Here is a 10,782-nt window from a genome sequence, read left to right as displayed (position 1 = left end):
AGATACGAGGAAGGAGAGTTTAAGATTTTTTTTTTTTTCGCTTTAAATCTTTTTGTCGTCCACTTACGTGTTGGACCCATACCTTTTCTATTTATTGTACGCAGACTTGCAGTGCTAGATTCATTCCAATCACTCCTCTCGTTGGAGCCACACCTTTTCCATTTATTGTAAGCAATTGAAACGTAAAAGAATTTGCGAGAACTCGAGGGGGGAAGGGACGGGCAATCGTCAAGGGGATAACGGTTGCGACGGAGGCTGCAGCTCCTCGGTCCCGAATTCCGTGCCACTTATTAAATTAATGAGCCAGTTTGTGAGCTTTCGAATCGAACCTTGATTCGATCGAGCTTGTTAATTTAAACAAGCCAATCTTAAATCTCAAACTCGGCTTCATTTATTGTACGTAATTAAATCATAAAAAACTTGCGGTGCTAAATTCATTCCAAGCAATCCTCTCGTTGGACCCACACCTTTTCCATTTATCGTAAGCAATTGAAACGTAAAAGACTTGAGAGACGAGGGTTTAGGGTTGTAGGAGGGAGGAACTCCAGCGGGGCCGGGCAATCGTCGGGGACAACACTCCCTCTCCTTGGTCCCGAATCCCGCGTTACTTTTTAAATTAACTAGTTGGCTCGCGAGCTTTCAAACCGAACCTTGATTCGATCGAGCTTGTTAATTTAAATAAGCCAATCCCGGATCTTGAACTCGGCTCCAGATTCGAGTATACCGAATCGAACTGAGCTGCTCGAGAGCTGGTTCGGTTCGAAGCCACCCCTATTTGTGATACAAAATTCAAATCAAATAGTTGATCTTCTTGTGGTTGGTATCTAAGGTCTTTCTTCAAACCTGGAGGGGATTCTCAACTAGATAGGATCTTCTAGCTCAATTCTTATAGGAATAGGGAAGATCCCATGACACCTTCTCCTAAGAATTAGGGGAGCCTTCCCCCCTCCCTTTTATATAAACAACCCATATAACAAACTTCCATGTGTTGTGTGTCACCGTGGCCTAACTCAGCCTACCGGTAGGTTGGTTGTAACGGTCACATGTTTCACTTATTATTCCATTTGTGATACATAAATATCTTATAATATAATATTTTAGTCTAATACAAAGACACTTGGACCCTTCCGTGGTTGCTACAACAAACAAAGCTAAGGGTCGGAAATAGAAAAAGGAACAAAAAGACAGACGGGGAATGTGAAGAAGACGATTCGGATCAGACAAGCCAAGGAAGAAATTTTCAAACATCCCATGTTTTATGACTCGCTTTAAATTACTCTTTACGCAGAATCAACTGCTTTTTTCTTCTCGTTTTCAAATTTGTGATTCTTTCTTCCCCAATAGTTTCAGCTTTCGAAATGGATAGAGGATTTCTTTTTTTCGAACATGGGTACAGGAAGATTCGAAGCTTCCCAACTCTCATTCATGGAGTCTCAGATAATAGGGGGCAGAATATTACAACTGTTGCACCAGAATATGCAAAAAGAAGGGGAAGAAGATGCAGACAGACAACTGATGAAAAATCTTTCCAGTTTGTCTGGTATCACACTGTGAGGTACAATAGAACCTATGAGGAGGAAAGATAAAATCTTCTGGGTTTCCCAAAGCTTGTCTTGTTTGAACGTAAGCAGAAATTCTCAGTTTGAATTTTTTTGACTATGGAAGACCGCGCAGAGCAGAGTTATCGACGCTGTAGCAACAAAAAACATCGACAAAATCAAGTTGAGGATCATAACAACATTGGAAGCATCACCACCTCAAGTATAAAAGATTGGAAAACGAAACGCCTGCATATAACCAGAGATAATGAAGAAAGGTTTAAGAGTGATGTCAAGGAAGATTAAATAATGTCTGAAACATCCATGGAGCAGACCATTTTGGAGACAACACTCCCACTTACCCACTATATTTAAACGGAGAACAAAGTTCAGAGATAAAGAGTCGAACGAGATTACTAACAGTTCGCCGGTTATGTGAGCTGCATCCTGAATCAGCTTGAGAGCCCTTACAGATTATACCGATTTTTTTTTTTTAAGTTTACGAAGATCAGAATCAGGGAAACAGATAACCAGATGATGAAAACGAAGGCAGAGGACCTTTCAATCAATTCTTTGCAGTTTTTCAGCAGAACCTCAATGCAATCTACCCAGATACAGAATATCGAAATTCTAATGTTCCCTTCAAAATAAGAAGAAGCGGAAATGGATATTGATGGAAACCCAGATACAGAACACATCGAGTTACATTGATCACAGTTGTTACAAACATTCACCAGAGTAACAGAAACAGAGTCGTCACTAAAGTAAAGAAGATGAGACACAGACAAGTCAGGTTGCAGTTGGTGGACTAGACGGAAAGCAAGGAAGTGGTGGGCTTGAAGCGGAAGGGGCGACAAGCAACCAGATAAAAAGCAACTTTGTTCTTCAGCTTCCGCAGCAGCAGAGCCTTCCCTCCAGCAAGCTGCAGCACAGCCGAAACTCGTCCTTTGACGCCTCTTTTTCCTTCCTTGGAGACGCTCCTTACTTGTTCCTCCTCCTCTTCGTCTTCTTCTCCTCTCCAGTGAAGAGGGTAGCTCCTCAAGAAGACGCGTCTGTTATTGTAGTCTTCGTAGCGGAAGCTCCTCGTTCTCACCCCGTCTTCCTCCTCCATGTTTGAGAAATCTACTGAGAGCCCAAGAAGGCCAGGGGAGCTTCTTGCCTCTTTTTAAAGAGAGGGAAAGAGAGAGAGAGGGAAGGCGGGCCTTCCCGGGCACTTTGACAGAAGACGTCAAAAGAAAACAAAAAGAGGAAGGAACATGAACGCTGCCTACTTTTAAATTAAAAATTAAAAAAAGGGGGAGGGGGGATACAGAACCAGGTTTATTGAAGAACAGAAACAGGTATTAATTGTTGAAATAAGGGATATAGAACCCTTTTCAGATTTCTGAGCTTGAATCTGACTCAAAAAACTCAAAGTCAGATTTCTGTTTCTCTTCTAACCTGTCACAGTGAATCCAGTTCAGAGCGGACTCAGTAAGTTTGATCAGTGTTTGTCGATTATGTTAAGAAAAACAGATTAGTCCAATTAGGTTTCGCTATTGGATATATAAAGCTCATGTGCTCTTCCAGTAACCAAGCCTCTGGACGGTTTCAGCAAATCTCAAGCCATGGATGAAGGTCCTAGTAATCAGCAAAGCACGAGCATATATTTTGAACAAAGAAATTATTAGAAAATATATCAAGGGTATTTTAGTCTTTTATTATTCTAGTTATTAATTCTCTTTATATAATCTTATTCTGTGTATTAAATTATGTTAGTAGTTAAATTTTTATGTAAATAGGATACGTAGTTAGGGAGATTAAAAATATTAAGGTTTATTAAATGTATAAGGGTATTCTTGTAATTTATAAATTAAACACCAATTTAAGAAATCTGGGAATTTCGTATTATCTGACCATATTCGACCCCCAGCAATAAAGAATCTTCGCAGCCTTTAAAAGTCGTCTGATCAATGTTGCCACTACGGCACAAGCCTCACCGTCTCTTTCCCTTCGTCAACTTCACTAGGCCACACCTGAAAGTCATTTCAAGCCAATGATTTTGATTCCAGAGACCCTCAGGCTCAATCCCTATATACAGTACCGACATTATTCAAAGACAGAAAACCAGAAGCTGCCTGATTTACTTGACCTGCCTTCTACGATAGAATAGCAGGAGCCACACGGTGCTTCTGAAGCGAGCCCCCGGAAGCAACCACCTTGTGCCGCTGACGAAAATGCTGGAGTCCACTCGGTTCCCTTCTTGTTGTAGTTTCTGCATCAAAAGCATCCTAACGCTGATAAAGAATTTTTGAATTAAATAAGAATGGTCAAATTGTTATTTCCTTTTTCTTTTATAGGGTTCCAAACAGACCCTTGAGACCTGATAGCCGAGAAAACCGGTCAAAGTGGAGATTATCTTCCCATTTAGTTCTGACACCTAGACTGGCTTCTGCCTGAGCCCACGGCACTGACACAATAGGTAAAGAGATCAGAGAGAACTCCTGAGCTTTAAAGAGGCTGCTCACTGCGAGTGAGAAGAACTCAGAACCTGATCTTTGCCTTGCAAGTTCCAAGCAGATGAGCCCTGTTGAAATGCCAAAGATTAATTCTGAAAGATAAACCATGGGTTGAATCTTGAAAGCAACAATAACCAATGGCAACTACAATATTTTCTTTTCAAAAAAAAAAAAAAAAAAAACTCCAATGGTGTATCATCGGATGTAGGCTAGAGGTTCCAAAATTTCAAAAAAGACTAACAGGCATGGAGGCATTGTAAGAAGAGTAAATACCATGGAGGAGAAGAAGACAACTCTCGGTAACACCAAGTGAACAAGCATGTGCTAGAACCCGTTCTGCTTGAAGAAAGGTCTGATCCCACTGAAAGCTCTGGGCACACATTAAATCACCATTTAACCAGATTACCCTTGCTAAATGAACGAAGCAATATATTTTCTATATTTTCAAAATAATGAAATTTGCATGTTCATTTAATAAGGAGTACCTGTGGAGTAAGTAGCTGGCCTGAAGAAACAGAGGTTTCCTAGACCAAGTTGAAATTCAGGGACCTGCCAGAAACAGCAAAATAAGTTTTAGTCAAACTTTTCCTTTATTTTTAGATGGCAAGCATCATTATATTGAAGAATCAAAACACAAGTACAAAAGGGTGAAGCCTAACACTGAAAATCTGTACAGCTCACAGGCAGTTCTCATAAGCTTCATCAACTGAGCCCCTGAAAGCGAATTTAAGAGAGGACTTGTCATATAAGTGTTTGTGTGTGTCAAGTCCAGACTATAGATTGGCCTCCTTTTCAGGGCCTATTAAAAGTGTGATAAGTTAGTGTGATGGGCAGCATAAAATACTGCTCAATAGCAGTAAAACAGGATCTGATCACAACATAGAAACCTTCTTCGAAATCAGTGAATGGCTTAAGAAAACTTATACATTGATAATGTCCCAAAAAAAAAAAAAAAAAAACTAATACCTCAATGTCGCCTAGAAATTTCCAAACAGAAGAACTATTTCCAGCCAAGCAGGTACTTGCTTTTGTAATGTCAGATGCCTCCTACAATGTTAAGAATATTTGTTTCAATATAGGACATGGCTCATCTATGAAAATGGTAAACTTTCAGAGAGAAAGGAAAAATAAAAGAAAAAAAAGGGCCTCCAACAGAGAAGCTGCCAGAATTTGATGGAATCCTTTAATAAACCAAGAAGGGCAGAAACAAGGGCAGCTACATTATGAGGTACAATCCTCAGAGCATTCTGAAACTGCTCAACTCCCTCAAAACTATACATGGTTGAATGCTAAGACGTCAACCTTATATTGGAAACAGAGTGCAAAACAAGTAGATAGTTGCCTACACATAAAATTTATGCATCTCCACGTGCAAAGAAACTAGAATGGATATCCACCAATCTATAAAGTTCATACATGTACATCTCCAAGGTCAGCAAAGGTATATTTGAGCTAATTTGCAGGAACTCAGCTACATTATGATCACACCATTTTTTACAAAGAGACTTATGACACAATACAAATTCAACACTTATCTTTTTCTCCTTTTCTAAATATATACGACACTATCTTAAAAACAATGGGATGGCATAGAACGGAATCCTTAAAAATGATCAAACTTTCAAAATATTACTCACTTTTTTGAAAGAACCAAGAATCAAACAAATGTTACTGCTTTCCACTAATGCAAAGACATTTGAATATTCCGGTCCGAGCGACCATTTTAACTGCCAGATCACTGTCTATCAGCAGTTTTCTGTTTTTTTTTTAACTCGTGAATATGAAATTTAGAGTAAATTTTTGGAAAAACAAACTTTAAAACATTACAACATCAGAACCGAAAATGCTATTAAAAGGAAGTTACCTCCCATAAATCTAAGCAACTTGGATAACCCCGAATGGCATGTTGGAAGGCTCTGAACTGCTTCTGACCATTTTTTTCCTGATGCACCTGCAATAATTAATATAAATAGATTAGTCATGTCTCATCCTTTCGAGTTGGGAGCACCATCTAACAAAGTCGGATATTACTTAGATATGAGATATGGAAGTGGAAGTCGCTGCTTCGATTTACAGCATTCATACCCTCAGTCATTAATCCTTTCTGTTTTCAGTCAGTTAATATTTTCTGGTGACAACTGACAACGGAGAGGCTAACAAGATCAATGAACAGCAACACGCATTTTTTCAAATAGAAGTTAAGAGGGAGCGAGAGGGGCGGAGAGAGAATGAGGGTTGGCGTGGAAAATGTGATGGCAATAGTATGATACGGGCATATAACCTAGTTCTTAGAAGCTTACAAACAGCAACCTCCAAACTCTCTTTTCCTTCCCTCGTGCAGCAAATCCCATAGCCGTTCCTGTGAAGAATCAAATCGTGGAAAACAACGACGTTAAGCACTGAAAAGTTAAACGAGTGAACTTACAGAATTTAACGACTCCATCAAGATATAATCGGAAGTATACTTGCCCCAGCTTCATACTCATCCAGGTTTAAAGTCTCGGGATAACTTGGCAGCGTTCTGCGAATCTACTGAAAGTCTACTATAGTAATGCCCGAGAAGTCGAAATGCAACGCCATTGTTAGGGTTCAACCTCGCCGATATTACAAATTGCTAAAGCGGTTTTTCTTTCAGGTTGTTCGAGTTTTCGCCTTTTTCCCACAACAACAGTCCCTGAATAGATATAAAACTATGAAACTTGAACCTGATAAACCGCTAAAGGAGAACGTAGGAAGAATCCAAGGCGTTAAAAGATTGAAACGATGCGAAGGACTGTCAGGATCGGAATCCAGTGCTTCTTTCAACTGTAGGAATCGTTCTTCTTCCTATATAACAAAGACCGGGATGAAATGCAAACGAAAACACGATAAAATTTGAAGAGGAGGAAAGAATGAATCAAAATAAAAAAGTGCAAGTAACCAATTGACAGAGCAATTTTTACCATTTCGAGGAGAAACCGAAAAACGCATCGAACGCTCTAAAGGGCAAACGAGCAGGTAGAAATCAGGGACAGCATGCGAAAAGTGAGCTACGGCGGCAACCGCTTGACACGTCGGAAAAGATATGGCTTATTTTTAACAGATAATAAGCTTTAATGGAACGCACGGTGTTACAATTTTTAAACTGAAAACTATTTGTATTTTAATAACTTTTAATATTGGTTAGATGTGAATAATGCGATTTAGAATTTAGAAACTGAAATAGAAAAGTAAATCCAATAAATCTTTTCTTTTATCCGTTTAAATCTTCCATTTCTTTAGACCCCTGGAAGACGATGACAGTAATGATTACGGCCCCCACGAGCGTGGCCGCCGCAACCGCGGCCGTCCCCCAAAAACCAGACGCCGCCTCCGCGTCGAGGCGCATCGCCTTCACCACGCCGCTAACCTACGCCACACGGCTCGCTCAGAGGATCGAGCTCAGGGGTTGGGCTCCATACCATTGCCCCACCATTATGGTGGGTCCCACCCCTCGCACGGACTCCGCACTCGAAGCCTACCTCCTTCCTCCGTGCCCCCTACTCCACTTCTGCGCCATCGCCTTCACTTCCCGCAACGGCATCGCCGCCGTAGCCCAAACCCTACGTCCCGATTTCCATCCGCTACCACCCTCTGGCGAAGTTTTCATTGTTTCCGCACTTGGCAACGACGGGGAGCTTCTCGACGACGCTTTTCTCTCTAAGCTCTGCCCTAACCCGAGCCGACTTAAGGTGCTGGTCCCTCCGGTCGCGACCCCGGCGGGTCTGGTCCGGTCTCTTGGTCCCGGTTCGGGACGGAGGATTCTCTGCCCGGTCCCGCTGGTCGTGGACCTCGAAGAGCCGCCGGTGGTGCCGGACTTTCTCAACGGCCTTGCGCAAAATGGCTGGGATCCGGTGAGGGTTCCTGCGTATGAGACGAGCTGGGCGGGTCCCAAATGCGCGGAGGCTTTGCTGGAGCTCTCAGGAATTTTAGACGCGGTCGTATTTACGAGCACTGCCGAAGTGGAGGGACTCTTGAAAAGCTTGAGGGAATTGGGTTGTGAATGGGGGAAGGTGAGAGAGAGGTGGCCGGAAGTGATAGTGGCCACGCACGGCCCGGTGACGGCGACTGGTGCTGAGCGTTTGGGCGTCGATGTGGATGTTGTGAGCAGGAGGTTCGGAAGCTTCGAAGGAGTGGTGGAAGCTCTGGAGAGTAGATGGACGGAACGAAAGTGATGCTTTCGTTCTCATTCGTGTCAAATGAACTGCAATGTACTTCGTTTCGTATCAACAAATTGTATTACAATTTCCAACGAAAACTATGAAAGTTGGCTTTCCGATATACGAGATGGATACACATTATGGGCATTATTACTGTTAACACACCCAACTGTGCTAGCTGTTGATCCAAATACGAAAAACTATTTGATGTGAAAAACAGGTATATCAGGTGTCCGATCATGATCAACAGTTATCTCAGTTCTCCCATCATGATCAATAGCTATCTCAGGTAACGCAAAGCACCCTAAGATGCCTGTATGAATTTAAAATATGTGAAGTGGTAAGAATAATTTGATTTTAACAAAAAAATTATTTATTTCTCTCATAAGTCGGACCTAAACCAAACTCTCTTTGATCTTTAGGTGAAACCTACTTGTAACCAAATTAAAATCCCACAAGCATGGAATGACTTACCTTCCCAGCCTCTGCCAAGTTATATGCTTTACTTGCATTTAAATTGACGATCCTCAGGGCATTTGCTCGATCAAACTATCAAGCTTGAATCATGGAAGAGGGGAATAACGAAGTGAGGACTGAGAAGGTTGGAGCCAAGGCCACTGTGTGTGTCACAGGGGCTTCTGGGTATCTGGCTTCTTGGCTGGTTAAGCGACTCCTACTATGTGGTTACCATGTGAGAGGAACAGTAAGAGACCCAGGTCCGTTGCCTTCTTCTAAGCTCTACTTTCTTTGCTGCCTGTAAACTGTGACATACTAGCACTAAATTCTTCTTCTTCTTCGAGTAAATCTCTGACCATGAATAGCTTTTGTAGGAAATCACAAAAAACTCGCACACCTGTGGACATTGGAAGGAGCAGAGGAAAGACTGGAGTTGGTGAAAGCTGATTTGATGGATGAAGGCAGCTTTGATGATGCTGTTATGGGATGCGAGGGAGTTTTTCACACAGCTTCTCCGGTCATCGGAGTCAAGTCCGATCCCAAGGTGCCTCCTCTCTCGACGCCCTGTCTTTCTCTCGAGATTACATGAGTAATGTGATAACTGGTCTACATGCAGGTTGAAATCTTGGATCCAGCAATCAAGGGGACCCTAAACGTTTTAACGTCCTGTAAGAAGAATCCATCACTCAAACGGGTTGTGCTCACCTCCTCGTCAGCGGCCGTGAGAGTGAAAGAAGACATCGACCCATCAATCCCCTTGGACGAGTCCTCTTGGAGCTCAGTTGATCTTTGCCAGAAATTCGAGGTAAACTTAATCTAGCTATCCCATGTCTCCCTCTGCTGCATTTTGTCATACAATGAGAAGGCCCAACGCGCCACAACCCCTTGCATTTGATCTTCATGGTCACTCGTCTGCTTGTACAAGATATGGTACGCCCTCTCCAAAACCCTTGCAGAGAAGGCAGCGTGGGTATTCGCCAAAGAGAATGACATAGACTTGGTGAGTGTTCTCCCTTCCTTCGTCATTGGTCCCAGCCTCCCAACCGAGCTCTGTGCCACTGCTTTGGACGTTCTGGGTCTTCTCAGAGGTGCATTCCCTCTCTGTAGTTAATTTACTGGCATTACCCATTAAAAATCAGTGAGTGCTGAGCATTTGTAAGGTTTTTGGCTTGTCAATCACCAGGTGAAACTCAGAAATTTTCATGGCATGGTCGAATGGGTTACGTTCATCTCGACGATGTTGCTCGCTGCCACATCCTTGTTTATGAAGAACCCACAGCACAAGGAAGATATCTCTGCAGCTCCAAGGTGCTGGAAAACTACGAGTTAGCCTCACTCCTGGCGGAGAGATATCCTTCACTGCCCATACCGAGTAGGTCTGTTCCTGTTTCCTTCTTACATTTCCGGCTGAAGAAATTAAAACCTTGCCGACTCGATCACGAACCAACAAAACTTCCGAAAAATAAACCAGAAACCAGTACACTGATTCCCTATCATATATGCCATCGCTTTATTTTTCAGGTTTGAGAACACGGTGGGCGACAGAACGTACTATGATTTCGACACGTCAAAGCTGAGGAAATTGGGTTTTGAATTCAAGGGAGAAGAAGAAATGTTTGACGACTGTATCTCTGCTTTCCAAAAACAAGGCCACGTTTCGCTAACCCACTAATGGCAGCTCGTCTGGGATTCTTAGAAGCCTACTTTGCAGCTGGAACTAGAATAAATCTGTTCATGGTGGTATGGATTCTGGTTTTCTAACTCATTTATCACCTCTCTAATGAAAGCTAGTGTTTGGTTTGGTAGCATCTTGTTTGTCCCTCCCTCGTATTTGGGTAAACAAGTCTTATTCAATAATTGGAAGAACAATCACTATCAACATAATTTTCTATAACAGACAATTAATTTAAAAAAAAAAAAACAAAAATAGAGGGAGGGTATCCCTTCGTCATGGTCCTATGATAGAGGTCCCCCCCTCCATGACCCGGCTAAACTATTTCAATGCTAAGGGCCGGGTTGTCGTTTTCGCTTGGTTGGTGAACATGTACGATACACATGAACCGATCGTGACATAACAGCTCAACCTGGTCCTAAGGTGAAGGCGTTCGCTTT

At 42.2% G+C, this 10,782-nt stretch overlaps 2 protein-coding genes across 2 annotated transcripts; both read left to right on the top strand.

Annotated features, from left to right (window-relative positions):
- The first annotated feature begins 7,320 nt into the window (after positions 1–7,320).
- Positions 7,321–8,229, top strand: LOC137946737 (uncharacterized). The gene has a single exon (XM_068793048.1). It carries the CDS (start codon positions 7,321–7,323, stop codon positions 8,227–8,229), a length of 909 nt encoding a protein of 302 aa, XP_068649149.1.
- Positions 8,230–8,779: 550 nt separating this feature from the next.
- On the top strand, positions 8,780–10,450 carry LOC137946736 (tetraketide alpha-pyrone reductase 1). The gene is made up of 6 exons (XM_068793047.1): positions 8,780–8,930; positions 9,045–9,214; positions 9,287–9,475; positions 9,596–9,758; positions 9,854–10,046; positions 10,192–10,450. The coding sequence occupies exons 1-6, from the start codon at positions 8,780–8,782 to the stop codon at positions 10,340–10,342; spliced, it is 1,017 nt and encodes a 338-aa protein (XP_068649148.1). The 3' UTR covers positions 10,343–10,450.
- The last annotated feature ends 332 nt before the right edge of the window (positions 10,451–10,782 follow it).

This window comes from Aristolochia californica, unplaced genomic scaffold, assembly GCF_029961685.1.
Source record: "Aristolochia californica isolate CCGP_79_NKW_82.1479 unplaced genomic scaffold, dmAriCali1.0.hap1 SCAF_12, whole genome shotgun sequence".
In the NCBI taxonomy this organism is placed as follows: Eukaryota; Viridiplantae; Streptophyta; class Magnoliopsida; order Piperales; family Aristolochiaceae; genus Aristolochia; species Aristolochia californica.
This window is presented reverse-complemented; position numbering and strand designations above follow the sequence as displayed.

What these genes read in the sequence shown, in the direction of transcription:
- LOC137946736 (XM_068793047.1), top strand. Translation starts at nt 8,780, where the DNA reads ATGGAAGAGGGGAATAACGAAGTGAGGACTGAGAAGGTTGGAGCCAAG. An exon ending in GAGTCAAGTCCGATCCCAAG is followed by an intron (nt 9,215 to 9,286) that starts GTGCCTCCTCTC and finishes GTCTACATGCAG; the next exon opens with GTTGAAATCTTGGATCCAGC. An exon ending in CGTTCTGGGTCTTCTCAGAG is followed by an intron (nt 9,759 to 9,853) that starts GTGCATTCCCTC and finishes GTCAATCACCAG; the next exon opens with GTGAAACTCAGAAATTTTCA.
- LOC137946737 (XM_068793048.1), top strand. Translation starts at nt 7,321, where the DNA reads ATGATTACGGCCCCCACGAGCGTGGCCGCCGCAACCGCGGCCGTCCCC.